General features: G+C 41.9%; 1 protein-coding gene across 1 annotated transcript in view; it reads right to left on the bottom strand.

Annotated features, from left to right (window-relative positions):
- Positions 1 to 21,944, bottom strand: part of map6a (microtubule-associated protein 6a) — a 43,728-nt gene extending 21,784 nt beyond the window's left edge. Inside the window, exons 1-2 of the mRNA XM_043692483.2 lie at positions 21,349 to 21,944; positions 3,668 to 4,074 (exon numbers count right to left, since the gene is read on the bottom strand). Of these exons, the coding sequence (XP_043548418.1) occupies positions 3,668 to 4,074; positions 21,349 to 21,552 (611 nt within the window). The 5' untranslated portion in view covers positions 21,553 to 21,944. The remainder of the gene's footprint in view (positions 1 to 3,667; positions 4,075 to 21,348) is intronic.
- Positions 21,945 to 24,191: the final 2,247 nt, after the last annotated feature.

The raw sequence follows: 24,191 nt of genomic DNA on the forward strand, positions 1-24,191 counted from the left end.
GTGTTCAATATTTTGATCAATTTCGATAGATTAAAGAAGGATCAGCAAGAGAGCTAGGGTGGGATAAGGAGAAATTTCTTTACCCAGATTGTTGTTAGGATTTGGAATGCGCTGCCTGGGAGAGTGGTGGGGCAGATTCTATAAGAGGGTTCAGAAAGAGAGCTGGGTCTAGATTTGAAAGGAATGAATTTAGAGGGTTACGGAGACAGAGAAATGGGACTAACTGAGTAGCTCTTTCGTGAGCCGGTACAGACACAATGGACCGAATGGCCTCCTTCTGTACTGTAAAATTTTGTGATTTTTAACCAAGTGAGGAATGCAGCCTGAAGGACCCAACTTTCATTGGTCCCTTGCCTGAACTCTTACTGAAAATATTCTTAATGTCTTAGATCTTAATCTTCTCTATATATTCTTTTTTATTCTTTCAAGGGAGATGTGCATCACTGATATTGGCAACATTTGTTGCCCAGTCCTGGAACTGATTGAATCTCTTCGATTAGCAGTTAAGAGTCAACCACCTCGCTGTGGGGCTGCAGTGACATATAGACCAGACCAGGTAACCACGGCAAATTTCCCTTCCTGAAGGACATTTGTGAACCAGATGAGTTTTTGAAACAAATCTCTATGATGATTTTCCATTCCAAGATTTCTTCATTGAATTAGAATTCCAGCATCTGCCACATGGGATTTGAACCCCAGCTCTCATAACATTAGCCTGGGCCTTGGGATTACTGTACCATACCAATGCCAGGCTATAGTCATCATCAGTAAGAAACAATCCAACCATTGCTCCTTGGCATTCAATGATGTTACCATCACTGAATCCTTCACTATCAACATTATGGAGTTACCATTGACTAGGAATCCAACTGGACACACTACATAAACAAAAGTAGGTCAGAGTATAAGTGAGTAACTCACCTCCTAACTCCCCAAAGTCTTTCCACCATCTACAAGGCACAAGTCAGGGGTGCAATTGAATACTCCCTACTTGTCTGGATGGGTGCAGCTCCAACAACACTCAAGAAGCTTGACACCATCCAGTACAAAGCAGCCCGCTTGATTGGCCCTATACCCACAAACATCCACTCCCTCCCCCACCGAAAGTCAATTTGCAGCAGTGTGTACTGCAGAAATTCACCAAAGATCCTCAGACAGTACCTTCCAAACCCATGACAACTTCAAGCTTGAAGGACAAGCCTAGCAGAGATATGGGAAACCTACCATCTGCAAGTATGCATCCAATTCACTCACCAGCGTGACTTGGAAATATATCATTGTTCCTTCAGTATTGCAGGGTCAAAATCCTGGAATTCTCTTAGGACATTGTGGGTCAACCCACAGCAGGTAGACTGCAGTGGTTCAAGAAGGCAACTCAGCCCCACTTTCATACGGACAACTTTGGGACAAGCAATAAAAGCCCAGCCAGTGACATCCATATCTCATGAATGAATAAAAAAAACTAGCCAAGCGATTGTACAACCTTAATGGAATATAAGCCTAGACTACACAATCTGTCCTCATAAGATAACTCTGAGAAACTCCAGTAACATTCCCCTGCACCCTCATAGAAATTACTGGAGAAGCTCAGCAGGTCAGGCAGCATCTGTGGAGAGAACAAGTAAAGTCAAAGTTTTGGGTTCAGTGGTCACTCTTTTCTGCTTGAGTTTCAGATTTCCAGCATCTTTGTTTAACAGTCTCCTGTATCTGTGCAGCCTTCTCTTCAGAAGGTATGGTGCCCAGGATTGAATGTAATTACTGCAGATGGGTTTAAACTAGATTGATTCAATGCAGGAAGACCCTACAACCAACAATGCAATAATGACTGTTTTAGTGGCGTTGAGATAAATATCAGCTACAATACCAGGGAGAGCTCCTTTATACTTTATTCTGAGTGTTGCAGTGGGATCCTTTACACAGACCTGAAAGAGGAGATGTCTATTCAGTTTAATGCCTGATTGGAAAGACAACATTGGTGACAGTATAGCATATCCTCAGCCTGGATTTTGTTTTATTTTCTAGTCTTTGAAGTGAAGCTCAAACCCCCAAACATTTTGAGCTGAGGGAACTACCCACAGAGTAGAATTCTCAGCATCCAGACCCATATTTCATAACTAGGGCCCAGCTGGTCAACATTGACAGACAATCAGTCTCTGCTAAGTCGGTAGAAGCAGCTCAAAATGTAATTTACAAAGGACCATCTGTCAAGGAAAACTCATTTATCCCTTCATGTTTGTCATTTATATTAATCCCTCAGTGATGAAAGGAGAGTGAGGCACCTTTCAAACATCCAGCAGATGCACTGAAACATTGAATCGTATGTACACCCATGTAGCAAGTTGGTGCAAGCACGATGGGCAGAATGGCCTCCTTCTGTGCTGCAACACTTCTGTGATCCTCTGGTATAGCACAGAGGAGGCCATTTGACCCATTGCATCTCTGCTGGCTCTTTGCAAGACCTGTCCAGTTAGTTCCACTTCCTTGCTCTTTCCCTGAACTGTGCAAACCTTTTTCAAAGTTGCAATCTGCTCCGAGCATCCAATTGATGATCCAAATCATTCTCTTTGACTTCCTCTGGTTCTTTTGCCAATTATTTATGTCAGTGTTATTCTTATAACCATGTCTCACACCAATGGAATCAATTACTCTTCATTTACTGTGTTGAAACTCCTCATCATTTTGAACAGCCCCATTAAAACTCCCCTTAATTTCCTGTGCTCTAGGGACAGTGGCCTCACTTTAATTTTAAGCCCAGCTTCTCCTCAGTTTAACAAAGCAGCCGGACAGTACAGCACTCCCTCAGTACTGCACTGAGTGTCAATCTAGATTTCTAGTTCCACCAGGTGAATGCCTTCTCTGTCTCTGACCTCTCAACACGTTTTCCACACACACCTTAGTTAGATCACCTCTCGGTTTGCTCTAGGAAACAAAACACAGGTTTATGAATGGTGTCCTCATGATTTCATTGTTTAACCCTCAATCTGATAGACAGGACTACTGAAGGGAATTAAGTCAAAGTGGATGAATGGAGTTAGAATTTGCTATTGTCGCACTTAACGTCAAACAGATTCTGTCACTTCATTCAAAGGATTAAATTACTTTCCTTTACTCTTTCATAGGCAATGGCTGTCACTGGCAAGGCCAGCATGTGTTGCCCATCCCAATTGTCCTTTGAACTGAGTGGCTTACTCAGCCAATTTAGAGGCCAATTCTCCCACCAGGATAAACACCCTCATCCAGTCAAGACCTCTCAGGATTTTACGTTTTAAAAAAGTTTTCTTCTCTTCTAAATTCCAGCAGGTATAAGCTGATCCTGAACAATAATGCAAGACAATACAATCGCCCATTCTGGATATTAGCCTGGTAAAGGTTTACTGAACTGCTTCCAGTGCATTCCCATTGCTTCCTGAAAGAAGATGTCCTATACTGTACTGAGTACTCCAGAGCTGGTCTCAGCTTGTATAACTGAAGCATAACCGCCTGGTGCTTGCAGATATTTTTGAATCAACCTTTCCATGGGGTTTTATTGCACGCCTCTGGAGCAGGCGTGACTTGAACACAGGCATCCTGATTTGGAAGTAGGGACACTACCTGCATCACAAGACCCTTTTGGAATGACTGAGAACGCCCACAGTGAAAGGAATCTCACTGCGGTTTGATCCGTTACCTGTAAGAGGTGCTGGTCCCTCTCTCCTCTTTGATCTGCCTGTTTAGAGCATCCGCCACCTTGCCCTTTGCTGGATCATGACCCACTGCTGGCAGTGCTACAGGAGTTGCCATTGAACCTGATGGCTCTTCTCTGGTGGGCACTGGTGTCTGGCTGCCCCTCTCCCCCTTTGGTATCCAGGGATGGTGGTCGCTCCTCTTGGGGATGGGCCAGGCTTTGAAATCCTTCTTGTACTGTGTCTCTTTCTCAAAGGGTGTGTCCGTTGGTGTGTATTCCTGCTTGGGCTTACAGCTGGGCTCCGGGCGCACCTTCCAAGGGCGATAATCCTGCCGCATGACCGACTCCCGCCGCGATGCAGTCTTGGCACTCACAGATGCTGACACAACTTCGGTCGCTGCTTCAGATGCCTGTGTGTCCCAGAATTTAAAAAGACATAGATTAGCTCATTGGCAGCATTGGCACATCAACAGCAAACATGCTTTTTACAGTTCTTTATTTCACTAGTTTCTCACTGAGGCTAAAAGTGCAAGACTGACTGGACATTTTGCTTCTTTTTCTTGGGACGTGAACATCAATGTCAAATTCAGCAATTCCTGTGAATTCTTAATTGTCTCCTGTACTAAGTGACTTATTGGCCACCTTCAGAGGTAGTCAGGTTTCAGGCCGTCAGTCAACCACATTGTTCTTGGTCTGGAGTTACATGTAGGCCAGACCAGGTAAAGATGGTGGATTTCCTTTCCTAAAGAACATGAGAGGGTTTTTAATAAACACAACAATTAATGGTAATATGACATAGGATGTGTGATTTATAAATCTTTTAATTTATTTTTAATTTTGGATTTTTACATTTGCATTAGTGACATATGGGTTTTGCTGTGTGCCTGAAGGGTTTAATGATTAACATGGTGATTTCTTTCAAAACAGCTTGAGAGTGATAGTCTGATTTTCTTTGATTTATTATTGTAACATGTACCTAGGTACAGTGAGAAGTTTTGTTTTGCATGTATTGCAGGCGGATCATACCGTATGAAGTGCATTAGGATGATAGAACAGAGAGAAGAATACAATATTACAGCTGTAGAGAAGGTGCACAGAGAGCGATGACAACATTAAGTTAAAATTTGAGAGGTCCATTCAAAAGTTTGATAATAGCGGGGAAGAGGCTGTTCTTGAATCTATTCATAAATGTATTCAAGCTTTCTATCTTCTGCCTGATGGAAGAAGGTGGAAGAGAGTGAAACCAGGGTGGAAGGAGTCTTTGATGATGCTGGCTGCTTTCCCGAGGCAGCAGGAAGTATAGATGGTGTCAATGGATGGAAGGCTGGCTTGTGTGATGGACTGGGCTGTATTTGGCAACTCTCTGTAGTTTCTTGTGATCTTGGGAAGAGAGTTGCCAAACACATTGTGATGCATCCAGATAGGATGCTTTCTATGTTGCATCTATAAAACATAATGTGGACATGCTTTGCTGGACTAATGGTGTTTTATTTACATTAGGAGAATTTACAAATGATCAAGGTACACTGAGTAGTACCACAAGTTTTCTAGTCAATGTTTCTGGATCTTTTTTAAACTTGGGGAAACACCCATGGCTAAAAAAATGGCTTAGACTTTTTCTTCAGCTTGGGGCAGCTTTGCAGAAATCTTGGATAACAATGGATGTATACAACAGTGCTACTGAGAAAAGGAGAAATTCAGAAAGTACACAGCCTTAGGTTCACAAGTAATAGTTCCAGACCATAATTCTCTAGATAAAGCCCTTAAGAGATTATTTGAAGCTGAGAAAGTTTAAGCTCAGGTGTATGAATGCTCTAGGAAGCAGCTACAAGTATCTTTGGGAGTTGAAGTCACAGTTAATGTATACCTATTGAGGTGTTAGAAGACAAAAATGTTGTTCTCTGGTGCGAGCACTATGCAAGACTGCCTTTGGGATTTATGGTCAGAATTCACATGACACCAGGTTATAGTCCAACAGGTTTATTTGAAATCGCAAGCTTTCGGTGCACTGCTCCTTCATCAGGTGAAGGGTCCGAAAGCTTGTGATTTCAAATAAACCTGTTGGACTATAACCTGGTGTCGTGTGAATTCTGACCTTGTCCACACCAGTCCAACACTGGCAACTCCAAATTTAGGGTTTATGGATTATATTTCTACTGTGCATTTCAATATTTTCAAAAGCATATCATATAAAGCTTTGGTCCAATCTATTTTATCTTAATTTCCTCTGCTTAATAATCTTCTGTTTTAATGTTAAAACCAAACTTGAAAAACAATAATGTTTATGTTGCAGTGAGAGAATACTTCATCATATTCAAAGCAAGCAAAATATAATCTATCAAGCAACATTATAGTCTTGAATCTGACTTGTTTCATAATAACATTAACCAGGATCTGAACAATAGTCCTTAACATTACTAACCCTGCTAGCTATGAATTGAGGTTAATTCTGTGGTCTTCCACAGTGGTATTTGAATTTGTGACACCACAGCGTTAGCTTGGACTTCTAGATCTCTAGAATAAAACAAAGAATTGCAGATGTTGGAATTGTGTTCTTACCCTAAACTTAATGCTATCGCAGCTCTGAGAAAGAGTTATTGAATTTGAAACATTATCTTTGCTTTCCCTCCACAGATGCTGCCAGACCTGCTGAGTTTCTCCAGTAATTTTTGTTTTCATTTCTGAATTTCTAACTGAGTGACATTACCAGTATGCAATCACTTCCCTTACCAATTGCCTGAACCAGGCTTGCACACCTTCAAAGTTAAAAGATTGAGGCTTGAGATAGTTAAAGGGATTGATAAAGTAGACAGAGCAAAGGTACTTCATCCAATGATGGTCAAGGGAGATAAACCGAATATTACAGCTTGACCATTCAGCAGCACTTACTCACAAAATGAGCTATGGAAATCTGGAACTCAAACACCATGAACCAGCTGTCAGAACTGGGAATTAACTCAAACCCAAAGGTGATAGAGTATTGTTTGATAAGAAAGCTAGGTTTACAGGGGATTGAGTTAAGATACAGATCAGATATCATATAGTCCATAGAGTCATACAGTACGGAAGCAGACCCTTCAGTCCAACTCATCCACGCTGACCAGACATCCCAATCTGACCTAGTCCCATTTGCCAGCAATTGGCCCATATCCCTCTAAACCCTTACTATTCACATACCCTTCCAGATGCCTTTTAAATGCTGTAATTGTACCAGCCTCCACAATTCCTCTGGCAGCTTGTTCCATACTTGAAAGCCCAAACTTTTGAAAAACAATAATGTTTATGTTCCACCTCCCAGTGAAAAATTTATCCCTCAGTCATCTGATTGAATAACTTAACATGTTCATGGGGGCTGAATGGCCTGCCTTTGTGTCTATGTCCTTTGAAATGAGAAGGTAGTATATTGTAAGGTTCGATGGAACGGCGAGCATTTTCTTTCCTCCAGGATTTGAAAGGTTTTAAACCCAGCACAGATTGACCAAGCTAGGATGTAATGAAGGGTTCAGATGATTTATGTATCAAACCTTGTATTTTGCAGAGTAGGACAGATAGTGGGGATGGAAGTTCCCATCAATTTGGTGCAGGGGGTGAGATCAGTTTTTTCATGTTTTCAGCTCATTAGATATGCAGGTGGGAGGATGACTATTCCGTTATTGTCTCACTGGGCCAAAGGTCCTCGCACCTCATTTGAAGGGACCCACAGAGGCATTCATTCCCTGCAAATCAGGAGCATCATTCAGACTCTCGGAGGTCACAGTGCTATTGAACATACTGACCCTTACACCTTCTCCTAGTGAGGCTGCCACCATTGGCGGGCATATATCCAACCTTGGCAAATCTCTGGACTCATGCCCATAATAATCCAGCCTCCCCTACCCATGTGATTTAACATGACTTGTGCAACTTTGACTACCAGTGCATGGGTTAGACGAGCTGTCCCAAAGGAGGTCAAAGCACTGGCTATTCACTCCAAACTCAAGTAACAGTACCTTGCCTGCTGCGTATGTCTTTTCAAATCAACATGTTCAGAAATCTGGTCTATATGGACCAAAGGGTCTATTTCGATGCTGTACATCTCTATGACTCTATGACTCTAAATGCTAGGTACTACGTGCCTCAGGTAGGATCTGAATCCGGGCATTCTTTCTCAGATGAAGGACTTTTGCCCGAAACGTCAGATTTTCCTGCTCCTCAGATGCTGCCTGAACTGCTGTGCTTTTCCAGCACCACTCTACTCCAGAATCTGGTTTCCAGCATCTGCAGTCATTGTTTTTACCTATTCTTTCTCAGCGGTAGGGACATTACCAATGCACCACAAGATCCCTTTGCACAGCTCTTGTAAGCAATTGGGAGTCAGAAAGACCATATTACTTGCTCATGGAGAACATAATTGGGAAGGGGGCCTTAATTTTGGCAAGTTGACCTTTTATTGAGCATGCATGATTTACAATAAAAACAGACATTGCTGGGATAGCTCAGCAGGTCAAGCAGCATCTGTGATGAGAGATAAAAATTAATGTTTTGGGTCTGGTGAGTGTTATTCAGAAGGTTTTTATCATGCATGATATGCAGATAGGTCTCCCCCCCCACCTCACCACCATCTTTAAAATCCTGGAAACCAAATTAAAAATGTTCATCCTGCCCTGGGAATCTGACTTGTGACTTTTCATGCTATTAAGTTGCCGCAACCCCACCCCCTCCCAAACTTCCTTGCTTCCAATCCAGGAAGATTCCACAAGAGACAAGCGGGGTTTAATTAAGGGGATTGACCAACTTAAGTATCATGTCATAATATCAGAAGGGTTAAGAATTCACGTCTCATTAAGCTGTTACCCTATGTGGCAAAAGTGAGGACTGTGGATGCTGGCAACCAGAGTTTACATTAGAGTGGTGCTGGAAAAGCACAACAGGTCAGGCAGCATCCGAGGAGCAGGAAAATCGACGTTTCGGGCAAAGGCCCTTCATCAGGAACCCTATGTGGTTCAGTGAGAGCAGGGGAGGAAGAATGCAATGTATTACTTAAGAATTAATGACCATGCTTCCTGTAATCCTTGGAAATTGTCTTTGAGAAGCTTGTCAGTGAATTACTTCATGTCTGCATCGTGGAGTATTTGATGATTATCACTGAAAATAAGATTATGGATGGAGTGCAGTACAGAAAACAGAACTGGGGGAGGTGATGTCCTCGTGAAATTATCACTGGACTATTAATCCAGAGACCCAGCTAATGTTCTGAGGACCTGGGTTTGAATCTCATCACGCAGAAGGTGGAATTTGAATTCAATATAAATCTGGTGTTAGGAGTCTTATGATAACAATGAAACCATTTTCGAATGTTGGAAAAGCCCATTTGGTTCACTAACAGCCTTGCGGGAAGGAAACTGCCATGCTACAATTTAGTCCAGACCCACTGCAATGTGGTGCCTCTTAAATGACCCTGGGGAGGGATAATAAATGCTGGCCCAGACAACGACACCCTCATCCCGTGAATAAATTTTAAAACGTAAGAAGCTGTTGCCCCTCCACACAGGTTATGGTCGATACCTGGTGTTTTGTAGAATCCCTGCAGTGTGGAAGCAGGCTATTTGGCCCATCAAGTCCCCACTGACTCTCCAAAGAGCATGCCACCCAGACCCAGCTCCCCACCCTATCCCTTTAACCCTGTATTTACCATGGCTAATCTATCTAATCTGCACTTTTTTGGACTGAGGGAGGAAACTAGAACACCTGGAGGAAACCCATGCAGACACGGGGAGAATGTGCAAATACCTCACAGACAGTCACCGAGAGTGGAGTCAAACCCAGGTCCCTAGTGCTGTGAGGCAGCAGTGCTAACCACTGAGCCACTCTGCTGCCCACTAGAATAAGTATAAATAAGTTTTATTTATTCACAGCATGAGGGCGTTGCTGCCTAGGCCAGCAATTCTTGTCCATCTCTAATTGCCCAGAGGACAGTTAGGAGTCAACCTCATTGCTGTGGGTCTGGAGTCACATGTAGGCCAGATAAGGATGGCAGATTAGAGTTTTTTCACGAGTGGGACTTTCTGAACAGTAGGCAATGAGTCCAACCCTGTGAGCTGAAAAATGGAGTCAAGCAGGAAGCTTGCTGAAGCAACAAGGTTTTACCAACTCTGTTTAATTCATGAAGGAAATGTCTTGAAAGCTCTCTGAGAGAAAACATGGGATCATTATAAGCACACGAACAAGGAACAGGAGGACACCACTCCACCCCTCGAGTCTGCTTTACCATTCAATAGATTCATGGCTGATTTGATTGTATGTTGAAATCCACATTCCCGTCTACTTTTCATAGAATCTCTACAGTGCAGAAGTAGGCCCTTCAGCTGATCAAGTCCACACAAATCTTCCCAAAAGCATCCAAACCAGAGCCATGCCCCTACACTACTGCTTTGGCCCTGCATTTCCCAAGGTCAATCCACCTAATCTGCACGTCTTTGGACCTGGAAGGAAACTAGAATACCCAGACAGACAGACAGACACGGGGAGAATGTGCAAACTCCACACGGCCAATAGCCCAACGGTGGAATCGAACCCAAGTCCCTGGCACCATGAGGCAGCAGTGCTAACCGCTGAGCCACCTATAAATGTAATTCCATGATCACCATTACTGAGAGAAGCTTGTGATTCCACATTCACTGATTTAATTAAAGCTCCACCAGTTGCTGTAGTGAAATTTGAACTCTGCCCATAGGCTCTGGATTTTCCCAGTCCAGTGACCTTACCACTACACTATCGTATCCTGCTATTGGTCAATTGAGTTAACTGTTCTGAACTATTCCGAAGAAGGGTCACTGGACTCAAAACTTTAATCTCCACAGATGCTGCCAGACATGCTGAGCTTTTCCAGCAATTTCTGTTTTTGTTTCTGATTTTCCATAACTACAGTCCTTTTGGTTTTGTGTCTAATTTTTCCCCCTAACACTGAGACTTTGCTCTCTGATCCTAGACTCTTTTTCACACCTAGCCTGTCAAGTCCCCTAAAAATCCTGTATGTTTCAATAAGATTGTTTCCCATTCTTCTAAACTCCAATGAGTGAAAACTCAATCTACTCAACTCTTCTCATAAGACAGTTCCTCCATATCAGGGATCAGCCGAGTGAACCTTCTCTGGACTGCCACCAATACCCGTATATCTTTCCTTAGACAAGGGGCTGAAAACTACTCACAGTATTCCCACTGTGTTCTGTTGAGTGCCTCGTATGATTTTACCAAAACCTCCCCTATTTTAATACTCCATTTGAAATAAAGGCCAACATCTTTTGTCTTCCCTATTACTCACTGAATTTGGATTCTTGTTATTTATGATCCATGGATGAGGCCTACCAAATCCCTAAATATCAACCCCTTTTGGCCTTGTACATATTTCATCTGTTGTTACACCCCCCACCATCACTAGTCACAGAACAATTTTAAGTTACTTAGTCTGAGAAGTGTGACTGCCCTCTGGAATGAAATATACACATTACCCTTCCCTAATGTGCAGATCAGACTTCAGCCTTGTAACTCAAATTCAAAGTTCTTTGAGCTTCAAATACTTTCTACTAACGTATTTACTTTGGATCATGTGGTGTCCAGCAACTTCCACATACTGCAGTAGCAACACATCATCCATCCTGCCACTTCTGTTGGATTTAATTTAATGTGGAAGTTAATGACTGGTTTTCCTGCTTTTTATGTTTTACTGTAATATTTTAATTTTGTCAAATAAGAAGTGACCAATTTCAATCGGAAATGTAAGCAGCTATTTTTAAGAAAAGAGAGAAATGAAGAGAGACCTGGAGACTGGTCTCCTGAATACAAGCTGAAGATTTTATATCTACTTTAAAGACTAGAAATATTCAGCAATCAGCCTCCTTCCCCTCATGTCATGCTGTGGTTTGCAACATTATTCTGCCTCACAATTCATCCCTTTTATCCTCTCTTGCTCATCTCTTATTCTGGAGAGTTTGACTCTTGCATTATCATTAGGGAAAGCACCTCTATTCCTTTTTGCACTGAATTTGCACTTGGAACCAAATTTCCAAGAGTGTATTCACTCAACCTCTCATCTCACACTGAAGTCTCCTCTGCCCGTGATTCTTAATGTTTTAAATCTCTGTTCCAAATAAGTTTCTCCTCATTTTTAAACTGTAAGGCCTAGTTTAGATCCTCCCATGAGAGGAACCATTATTTCCTCAACAAACTGTTAAGACAGCTTAGGATTTTATGATGCTTCATTCAGAGTCACATCTTACCTTTCTGCGCAGGAAGATTTAAACTATTAAGATGGAGGGGGGGGGAGGTGGGACCTGGGGAGATAGTGAGGAAAGATATCAATCTGAGACTGGTACAGTTGAGAAAAGAAGCGAGTCAAACAGTTAGGGCAGGGAGGGACAATGCAGAGAACAAGGTAGGACTGATATATTAAACTGCATTTACTTCAATGCAAGACGCTTAACAGAGAAGGCAGATGAACTCAGGGCATGGTTAGGAACATGGGACTGGGATATCATAGCAATTACAGAAACGTCTTTCAGGGATGTACAGGACTGGCAGCTTAAGGTTCAAGGATACAAGTGCTACAGGAAAGATAGAAAGGGAGGCAAGAGAGGAGGGGGAGTGGCGTTTTTGATAAGGGATAGCATTACAGCTGTGCTGAGGGAGGATATTCCCGGAAATACATCCAGTGAAGTTATTTGGTTTGAACTGAGAAATAAGAAAGGGATGATCACTTTATTGAGATTGTATTATAGACCCCCTAATAGTTAGAGCAAAATTGAGAAACAAATTTGTAAGGAGATCTCAGTTATCTGTAAGAATAATAGGATGGTTATGGTAGGGGATTTTAACTTTCCAAAATAGACTGTGACTGCCATAGTGTTAAGAGTACACACAAGAAAATTTTCTGATTTAATATGTGGATGTACCTACTAGACCTACTCTTGGAAAATAAGGCAGGGCAGGTGACTGAGGTGTCAGTGGGAAAGCACTTTAGGGCCAGTGACCATAATTCTATTTGTTTCAAAATAGTGATGGAAAAGAATAGACCAGATCTAAAAGTTGAAGTTTTAAATTGGAGGAAGGCCAATTTTGATGGTATTAGGCAAGAACTTTTGAAAGCTGATTGGAGGCAGATGTTTGCAGGTAAAGGAATGGCTGGAAAATGGGAAGCCTTCAGAAATGAGAGTCCAGAGTCAGTATATTCCTGTTAGGGTGAAAGGAAAGACTGGTAAGTGTAGGGAATGCTGGATAACTAAAGAAATTGAGGTTTTGGTTAGGAAAAAGAGGGAAGCATATGTCAGGTATAGACAAGATAGATCAAATGAACGCTCAGAAGGTGGGGAATGTCATCGCAGAGAGTGCAGATGGCTGACTTCCGCAGCAGGACTTGCATTTCACATGGCCTGGAGAGGCATCTCAGCTCAGGAAGGCAAGACATTGTTTGGGAATGAACTGGCAGTTCTCAATTGCCAGAAGTGCTGCCCCATTCCACCAATTCCCTATCACCTATGATGGAACAATTGGATGAAATGCCTGGCTCATAGTCCAACAGAGATGGAATTTGCCACCTCAAAGGATTGAGGTCAGTGTAATTTATGAGCTCACTAACTAGATTAGATTATTCCCAACAGTATGGAAACAGGCCCTTCAGCCCAACAAGTCCATACTGACCCTCTGAGGAGTAACCCACCTAGACCCATTGCCCTACCCTATATTTACCCCTGACTTAGTAATTTAGCATGGTCAATTCCCCTGATCTGCACATCTTTGGATTGTGGGAGGAAACCGGAGCACCCGGAGGAAACCCACGCAGACACGGGGAGAATGTGCAAACTCCACACAGACAGTTGCCCAAGGCAGGAATCAAACCCAGGTTCCCGGTGCTGTGAGGCAGCAGTGCTAACCACTGAACCACTGTGCCGCCAGTCCACTAGTTTTAATTAAGAGCAGAATTAGACCATTCAGCCCATTCAAGCCTGCTCCACTAAGGTCATGACTGAGAGTGCGTGCTCCTGAAAAATCAGCAAAGTAACTTAGGCTTCACTCCAGTATGTGTGCCAGTTACAACTCCACTGCTGACACAGTTGTTTCTGAGTCATAGAGTTATGGCAGCAAGTCTTGATATAGTCCTTGAGCATGACAACCTAGGTTAACACTTGATGTGTGGTACCTGGGGAATTGATGGAAGTGCTGTCTTTTGGATAAGACAATAAACCAATACTATGCAAGATGAACGTAAAAGACACTACACCAGTATTTAAGGGAAGAGCAAGGAAATTCTCTCCAGTATCCTGGCCAAATTAATCCCACAATCAGGATCATAAAATCAGATTATCTAACCATTGCAACATAGTTGTTTGTGGGAGTTGACTGCATGTAAATTGGTTGCTATGTTTCCTGTATTAAAACAATATCACTTCATTGTGTCCAAAGCAACTTGAGGCATTCTTGGTCATGACAGGCACTATATAAATGCAATAATTTTGCAATCCTGTACAGCATTTCTGGTCTGGAAATTTCCCTTGTGTTCACCACTTAAAATTGCTCCCATGAATTGATACAACTATAGTTCACCCTGGCTCCCTCTTCCAAACACAACCCAAACTTGTTAGAAGGAACGCTTACATGTGTATTGCCTTTCATAATCTCTGGATGCTCCAAATCACTTTAATAACAAAGGAGTTCTTTTGAAATTCTATTAGGTTTTTAATGTAAGAGTTTTAAAAGATATGTTCAAGGGACATGTTGCTGGCAAGGTGCCTATTTTTATGAGCCATCCCTAATTACCGTTGAAAAGGTGGTGGTGAGCTGCCTCCATGAACTGCAGTCTTTGTGTTGCAGGTACTCCCACAGTGCTGTTAGAGAGAGAGTTCCAGGATTTTGACCCAGCTAAACTGAAGGAACTTCAAGTTGCCATGATTTGTGGCTTGGAGAGGAACTTGTGATTGATGTTCCCGTACAACTGCTGGCATGGATTATCTAGGTAATGGAGGTCAGGGGTTTGGAAAGTGCTTTTGAAGGTGCCGTGGAAGTTGCCACAGCAGCTTTTAGCAAACAATAATAATGATCAGGTAATCACTGTGGGTGGCCTCACAGCATCAGGGACTTGGGTTCAATTCCAGCCTCAGGTGACTGTCTGTGTGGAGTTTGTACATTCTCCCTGCGTCTGTGTATAATGCAGAAGATGCAGGATCAGTTCATTCCAAAAAGGAAGAAAGGTCCTAGGAGGAGGCAGGGGTGGCCGTGGCTGACGAGGGAAGTTAAGAAACACATAAAGTTAAAAGAGAAAAAGTATAACATAGCAAAGATAAGTGGGAAAACGGAAGACTGGGAAGCTTTTAAAGAACAGCAGAGAATTAGTAAGAAGGAAATACGCAGAGAAAAAATGAGGTACGAAGGTAAATTGGCCAAAAATATAAAGGAGGATAGTAAAAGCTTTTTTAGGTATGTGCAAGGCAAAAAAATGGTTAGGACAAAAATTGGGCCCTTGAAGACAAAACAGGGGAATATATTACGGGGAACAAAGAAATAGCAGAAGAATTGAATGGTACTTCAGATCTGTGTTCACTGGGGAAGACACGAGCCACCTCCCTGAGGCAACAATGGCTGAAGGACATGAACTGAAGGGAATTTATATTTGCCAGGAATTGGTGTTTGAGAGACTGTTAGGTCTGAAGGTTGATAAGTCCCCGGGGCCTGATGGTCTACATCCCAGGGTACTGAAGGAGGTGGCTCGAGAAATCGTGGATGCATTGGTGATTATTTTCCAGAGTTCAATAGATTCAGGATCAGTTCCTGCGGATTGGAGGGTGGCTAATGTTGTACCACTTTTTAAGAAAGGTGGGAGAGAGAAAGCAGGAAATTATAGACCAGTTAGTCTGACCTCAGTGGTGGGAAAGATGCTGGAGTCTATTATAAAGGATGAAATTACGACACATCTTGATAGTAGTAACAGGATAGGTCAGAGTCAGCATGGATTTATGAAGGGGAAATCATGCTTGACTAATCTTCTGGAATTTTTTGAGGATGTAACTCTGAAGATGGACGAGGGAGATCCAGTAGATGTAGTGTACCTGGACTTTCAGAAAGCTTTTGATAAAGTCCCACATAGGAGGTTAGTGAGCAAACTTTGGGCGCATGGTATTGGGGGCAAAGTACTAACTTGGATTGAAAGTTGGTTGGCTGACAGGAAACAAAGAGTAGTGATAAACGGCTCCATTTCAGAATGGCAGGCAGTGACCAGTGGGGTACTGCAAGGATCAGTGCTGGGACCGCAGCTTTTTACAATATATATTAATGATATAGAAGATGGTATTAGAAATAACATTAGCAAATTTGCTGATGATACTAAGTTGGGTGGCAGGGTGAAATGTGAGGAGGATGTTAGAAGATTACAGGGTGACCTGGACAGGTTAGGTGAGTGGGCAGATACATGGCAGATGCAGTTTAATGTGGATAAATGTTTGGTTATCCACTTTGGTGGCAAGAAAGGAAGGCAGATTAATACCTAAATGGAATCAATTTAGGTAAAGGGGCAGTACAAAGAGATCTGGGTGTTCTTATACACCAGTCAATGAAGGTAAGCATGCAGGTACAGCAGGCAGTGAAGAAGGCTAATAGCATGCTAGCCTTCATAACAAGAGAGATTGAGTATAGAAGCAAAGAGGTTCTTCTGCAGCTGTACAGGGCCCTGGTGAGACCACACCTGGAGTATTGTGTGCAGTTCTGGTCTCCAAATTTGAGAAAAGACATTCTGGCTATTGAGGGAGTGCAGCGTAGGTTCACGAGGTCAATTCCTGGAATGGCGGGACTACCTTACGCTGAAAGACTGGAGCGACAGGGCTTGTATACCCTTGAGTTTAGAAGATTGAGAGGTGAACTGATTGAGACATATAAGATTATTAAAGGATTGGACACTGTGGAGGCAGAAAACATGTTTCCGCTGATGGGTGAGTGCCGAACCAGAGGACACAGCTTAAAAATAAGGGGTAGATCATTTAGGACAGAGATGAGGAGAAACCTCTTCACCCAGAGAGTGGTGGCTGTGAGGAATGCTCTGCCCCAGAGGGCAGTGGAGGCCCAGTCTCTGGATTCATTTAAGAAAGAGTTGGATAGAGCTCTCAAAGATAGTGGAATCAAGGGTTATGGAGATAAGGCAGGAACAGCATACTGATTAAGGATGATCAGCCATGATCATATTGAATGGTGGTGCAGGCTCGAAGGGCAGAATGACCAACTTCTGCACCTATTGTCTATTGTCTATTGTGTGTGTGGGTTTCCTCACATAGTCTAAAGATGTGCAGGTTAGGTGGATTGCTGAGCTAAATTGCTCAGAATGTCCAGGGATGTGTAGGGTTTGATGGGTTAGCCACGAGAGATGCAGGGTTACAGGGATAGGGTGAGATGCCCTTCAGAGGGTTAATGTCAACCCAATGAGCTGAATGGCCTACTTCCATGCTGTAGGGACTCTATTCTATGATTTAGTGATGTTCACTGATAGTAAGTATTAGCCAGGGTACAGGGAGAACTCCACTACTCTTCTTCAAAGTAATGACATGGCAGCTTTTCCATTCAACTGAGATGGTAAACATTAAGATCCCAATTGATGGTAATACTGGACAAGTCAGAGCTCAGACTTGTTCCATCATAGGTTTTATATTTGCAATTTGGTTACTGTGATGGTCTGTCACTGAATTTATTCATAAAAGGCAACAAAAGAACATTTAAAAGTGTATTCCACATGAGAAAATATCACAAATATACACATAAAAAGCCTGGAAAGATCTTACTTTAAACATCAGAATGAAAGACTTGACCCTTTTCCACAGCAGTGTACTTTACAGGCAGTCAATCCCTTTGACAAAGTCACAAACATTTCCTTATGTGAAGTTCTGCATATTCACCAGGTATAATTCTCTCCATTACCATGATTCTCAAACATACACAGGCACAGCTTAACTCATTGACATTTCCTCACTGATCCCAAAGAAAATCTCACAATATGGGCCAGCTTGTCTACGTAAACTGCTAAAATACCTTAAGACTTAATTCCAGTTCCGATGGTCTCAAAACTAAACTGCCCATTGCTGCTATGGATCTTTTCTTAATCATGCCTCTGCCTTTTTTTAATATGCTTGGCTTTACTTCTGAATGGCCATTTATTGCCCATCCCTAGTTGTACTTGAGAGAGTAGTGATGAGCTGCCTTCATGAACTGCTGAAACTCATGTGTTGTAGATTGATGTGAAGTGCCATTAAGGAGGAATTTCAGGATTTTAATCCAGTGACAGTGAAGGAACAGCGATATATTTTCACATCAAGACGGTGAATGGGTTAGAGGGGAACTTGCAGCTGGTGATGTTCTCATATACCTACTGCCCATGTCCTTCAAGGTGGGAGTGGACATGATTTGGAAGATCCTATCTGAGGATCTTTGGTGAATTTCTGCAGTGCATCTTCACGATGGTATGCACTGCTGCTGTTGAGTGTTGATGGTGGAGGGAGTGGATGTTTGTGGGTCTGGAAACAGTCAAGAGGGCTGCTTTGTCCTAGATGGTATTACACTTATTGAGTGCTGTTTAGAGCTGCACTCCTCCAGGCAAGTGGGGAGTATTCCATCACACTCCTGACTTGAACATTGTAGATTGTAGATAAGTGGGCAGTCGGGAGGTGAGTTACTCATGGCAGTATTCCTAGCCTCTGAGCAGGGAGTGTGTATCTTAAAAATAGAGGCAAGCCTTAATGCAAAACTTGAGAGGGTGCAGAAAAGGTTTACAAGGATGTTGCCATGCGGAGGGAAAGAGTTATAGGGACAGTTTCTTTATAACTATGAAGGCTGACCTTATGGAGGTTTATAAAATCATCAGGAGCATGGATAGAGTGAATAGCCAAGGTCTTTCTCCTGGGGTGGGGAATCCAAAACTCGAGGGCATAGGTTTCAGGGAGAAGGGAAAGATTTAAAAAGGACCTGAGGGATAACTTTTTCATGCAGAGAGTGTATATGGAATGGACTGCCAGAAGGAGTGGTGGAGGCTGGTACAATTACAACATTTAAAATGCATTTGGATAGGTACATGAATAGGAAGCATTTAGAGGCATTTGGGCCAAATACTGGCAAATGGGACTAAGTCAGACTGGGATGTCAGGTTAGCATGAACAAGTTGGACCAAATGGTTTGTTTCTGTGCTGTATAATACAATGGCCTGCTCTTATAGTCACTTATATGTCTAGGCCATATAAGTTGTAAAAACTCTGTAAGTTGTAAAAACTCAATTTAACTTACTTGTCCTTAATTCATTCATTGGCCATGGACATTACTGCACAATCCAGTTATTGCTTATCCCTAATTGTCCATGATCAGTTAAGTGCCAATGTCTTTATACATCTGGAGTCAAATGTAGAGCAGATCAGGTAAAGATGGCGAATTTCATTCCCTCATGTGCATTGGTGAATGATAGTGAACTGTGATTACTATATTGATGGCAAATTTGACCATCTATTATGATAGAATTTGTACCCCATTCCTTAGATCATTAGCATGGGGCTCTGAATTGTTAGATTAGAGTGGTGCTGGAAAAGCACAGCAGGTCAGGCAGCATCTGAGGAGCAGGAAAATCAACGATTCGGGCAAAAGCCCTTCATCAGGAATAGAGGCTCTATTCCTGATGAAGGGCTTTTGCCCGAAACATCTATTTTCCTGCTCCTCGGATGCTGCCTGACCTGCTGTGCTTTTCCAGCACCACTCTAATCTAAACTCTGGTTTCCAGCATCTGCAGTCCTCACTTTTGCCTCTGAATCGTTAGTCCAGTGACACCAGCATTATGCCACTGCCTCCATGTTAATTTCCCTGATTATCTCACCAGCTAATTTTGCTAGACACTGAGCTTGAGTCACATGGTTTTCTGGAAATGCTGTTTTGACCAACTACCAGAAAAACCATTTTCTCACCCTTAAAAATAAGTCACCTTTGCAGCACTGAAACAGATAAAATCTTCACCTTAGAACCCAATTTCCCAAATAATAATATTATATAATATTATGGAATATATTATATAATATATAAATATTGATCATCCAGATAAAGCTTCAGCTTAACTTCTCATCCAAAAGTCTGCACCTCCAACAATGCAGCATCCCTCTCAATACTGCACTGGTGTGTCATCTTGCATTTTTGTGCATCAATTGTTGAAATGAGGCTCTAATCCTTTGACTTGGGTGAGCATGTGCCCCACAGAGTCATAACTGACAAGTATTGATTTAGGGCGGAATCTATAATTTATTTAATCTGGCCAGTTCTGTGCAAAGGAATACAGAGTAAACATTTCCAACCATGTTTGCATTTCAAACTCTAATGCTGAGGACAAGTTTTTTTGTTCAAAGATGCTTATTTTAACACTTGCTTGTTTCAAAAAATCATCATCCAACCCTGATGAGCTTGAACAACAAAGACCACTCATTCCATTAAGGTTGTATAAGTACCAGTAATAAATGTTTTAACTGAACTGGTTTGGAATTGAAGAGATCCTAGTCTTTACTGCAGTGCTGTTGACAGCTTCCTGTATTACTAGACTCTATATTGGCGCTGCATAGGCACTGCATTTCAGGTGGTATGACGCAGTTTGTGTGAGTCTTGATCAAAAAAGGGGTGTGGGATCGGGACCTGAAATAAAATTAGACATTTATGGTTTTCATACAATCGAAGTATTCCCTGTTCAACTTGCAGACTGTGTCGGAAACAAAAACAAAAGGGAAGGTGAAGGGGATTAGCAATGTTGGAAAGAAAAAGGGCGTGTGTTTGATTTGTCTACGTGTGCTTTTGTGTCCCTCTGTTCTTTTGAATTACATTAGGTGGACTCTCCTCCAACTTACTAGATTCTTGAAAAAAACAATTTAGAAAAAGATCTAATAGAATATTTTACATTGATTACCAACAGGATTGTACTGCAATCTCTCATAAACTAAATTAAAATAATTAAATATGGAAATCACTTTTAGGTAGGGATGTTCATTAGGCTTCACACTTTTACATTAAATTGTATCCAATTAATTATTGTTGTCTAAATAAATGGAAAAGGGGAGAATCAATTCCGAGAATGAATGACTTTTATCTGTTTATATATCTACTTCCCTGTCTATCCAGCTGTCTATAGGTCACCCTGCATGTATTATTTACGCTTCCATTGGTCCAGTGTTTAATTCAGTTTTTGCTTCACGTTCCACTTCCAGCAACTGCATTTAATAAATGTTTAAAATCTATCTTTAGGGAAGGGAAGGGGCTAAAGGGGGGTCACTGGGTCATATATCCAGAATTTACAGAATGCCAGGATAGGATAAACAGAAAGCAAGTACTTGAAAGGGCGCGACAACAAGGGAGGAGGGAGGGGTCGAGAGCTACAGATAGCAGGTAGAAAGACAGCCACGTCTGCTGTCTGGAGACTGTAGGCCGGTGGAGATGGAGGAGAACACTAGTGGATGCTAGTGGATAAAGGATATGTTCAGGGACTTTCTCCTGTGTTGCCAAGGGTTACACAACAGTGCTGGACCACACAGACTGAACCAGAAATTAACCTGATATTCGCATTAACCTGCAAATATCCAAACAGAGATATGAATTGTAGTGCAGAATGTAACGACATGAATTCTTTCAGGGTTTTTTTTTGTCGAAAACAATAATAGAAAGGGTACCTCGGTCGTCTTGGCAACCGATTCCTGGTCGCCCCCTGTAGGCTGTGCATCGATGCCCGGGGCTCGGATTTGATGGTGGGGAGTAGCCCCATCGGTAACCTCGGAATATTTCGTGAAAACTAGAGGCACGGCAATGTCAGCCTTGTCTAGCTGGTTCCAGAAGCGAGCGATGCAACACGCCCGGCTAATGCACGGCCACGCCATCGCTGTCCAAGGTGCTGAAACTCCCGCTAGCTCCCCGCCACTCTGCTGTCCAGGGTCCTGAAACTCTCCTGCGTCCTCTCCAACCTGGTCAAAGACCCCCCTCAGGAAGAATGACACCGCTCTCACGTCCTGGATTTTTGTTCTCTCGCCTATTTATAATATCACATCTACGAATCTCTTTGCTGTGAAATGTCTCCCATCAACAACAAAAAAAAAACAGCTGTGAGAACTGGAGGAAACCACTCAAAGTGTGGTCTGTCTCCTCTCGCTTCCAGAGGCTGAGCGAGACTTGTCCATTCGCGAGAACCACACCCTCTCTGGCTCCAACATCCTCAGTCTCAGGATGTTCGGGACGGAGTTGGATCCAAAGACAGTCTTTCCCTCCCCGTCGTCAGCACACGCTGTGTGGCTGCAGAAATGAAGGGTGGGGGGAAGGGAGGAGAGAACAGTAGATAGTGAAACAAGCTACTTAACTGTTTGCTGCCTGGAGCACCACTAAATTATAACAGTGGCTTAGCGTGTTGTCATAAAATGCAGCTCTTCCTTAACACGGTAAAGATTACTGTACTAACAGAGAACAGGCAGGAAACATATATTCCTGAAAACAAGTGGTAACCCTTATATGTTAATAGATTTGAACAGCACCATTGTACATGTATCTGGTATCCACATATCTACTGGGCATTTCAAACAAGTTCTGCTTTTTTAGTCCTAATATTCGATGGTATAGAATTATTGATGCATAGAATCAAACAAACAGAGAATAAGGACACTTGCCCTTTGAGCCTTTGCTGGCCTTTGGAAGTTCTATTCAATTCACCTCACACACTGTTTTCTTTTCCTCTATCAGTTTTACAACATTTTTGCTTTCAACTTTGTATCCTATTCCTTTTTTAATTGCTTACCCAATCTTACTGGTGGTTCAGACTATTTCAATGCATGACATAAAAAAAAATTGTCCTCAGCTTCTCGGGTTCTTTTGCCAATTTCTTAAACTTCTAAACAACAAAAATAAACCGCAGTTCTGAAGAAGGTTCACAGGACCTGAAACCTTAACTCTCCTTTCTCTCTACAAAGTTTTTTCCAGAAAGTTCTGATGTTGCATCTTAAATGTCTGTTGAATGGTTACTGATCCTCTTGCCCCCAGATACTGTATGTCCTAATTTACTCCATTAAAACATGCTACAATTTTGAATTCCTCTATCTAATCCCTGATTCAAACTTCTCATTTCCAAAGAAAGCAATTCCATCTTCTTCAACATCCCTGCATAAGAAAATTTGGAGCTTACTATCACAAGGAATGATTGAGGTGAAAAGCAAAGAGGGAAGCTAAGTAAATATATGAGGAAGAAAGAAATTGTTGGCTTCATTGTTAAGATTAGATGAAAAAAAGATTTAGCAGATGTTGATATGAAGTGTAAAAGGTTTGTGTGGAGTGGATTCAAATGTCTTGCTTTGGTAGTATGCATTTTGTAATACTCCATAAAGTCCTATTCTCCCCAGAGCACTGAAATCAAGATATTGACGTTTATCTAAATAGAAAGAAACCAACAGGGAAGGCCAAACATCTACTGTATGGTCTTGATGGCTGAATGCATCAGCCACTCATTACATGTATATATTTTTAGTAGAAATTTGCATTGGAACTCAGTGTATTGTGAAAACCACATTAGTGCAAAGCTCTATGCAGAGGACCTGGGAAATGTGCGCATAGATTGACAATCAGATTTATAGATATTGAGATGCACTGGACCTCTACCATGGAATATAAATTAGAATATTTAACTAAATTTACCTCATTGTCAGTGGTGCTTAAAAAGTGAAATGAAGAGAGAGAAAGAAATATTGGATTATGAGAGATAGATAAATAAAAGAAGCAAAAGGACTTATTTTTCCTGGAACCATATGGTACAGAAGAGGCCCTTCAGCCCATTGAATCTGTAACACCAAACATTTCCTAACAAAATGCTTTCCAAACTAATTAAATCCTGAAAGAATAAAACTCCATACCTGTAAATATTAATTTTTATGGCCAGTCAGAGTGCTTGTCAATGAAACGGCTTCTCCAAGCACTTCAATGAATGATTGGCAATCATTAAGATAAATCCTAGCATTAACAATTTACTCTGGAATAGACAAACTCTATCTTTTCCTGAATAAAAACTGAAAAAACAGTGGATGTTATAGATTAGAAGCAAAAACAGAAATTGTTGGAAAAGCTCAGCAGGTCTGGCAGCATCTGTGAAGAAAATCAGAGTTAATGTTTCAGATCAAGGTGCTGAGTAAAGGTCACTTGACATGAATCGTTAACTTTGATATATCTTCACGGATGCTGTCAGACCTGCTGAGCTTTTCCAGCAACTTCTGTTTTTGTTTCTACCTTTTCCTGAGCAGTCAGTGCTTTAGTTTTGAAAAAAAATGACATTCATAGAATATGAGCATTGCTGGCTGGGCTAGTATTTTCTTATCCATCCCTAATTACACAGAGGGCAGCTAAGACTCAACCACATTGCCTTGGGTGTGGAGTCACACAGATAAGGACAATAGATTTCCTCCCCTAAGTGAACCAGGTGTATTTTTTACACCAATTGATAATGGTTACTATTAGATTAGTTCTTTTTAATTCCACGTTTTTATCG

Source organism: Chiloscyllium plagiosum, unplaced genomic scaffold (genome assembly GCF_037043375.1).
Source record: "Chiloscyllium plagiosum isolate Xiang-an unplaced genomic scaffold, Cpla_swu_hap1 HiC_scaffold_6, whole genome shotgun sequence".
Taxonomy (NCBI): domain Eukaryota; kingdom Metazoa; phylum Chordata; class Chondrichthyes; order Orectolobiformes; family Hemiscylliidae; genus Chiloscyllium; species Chiloscyllium plagiosum.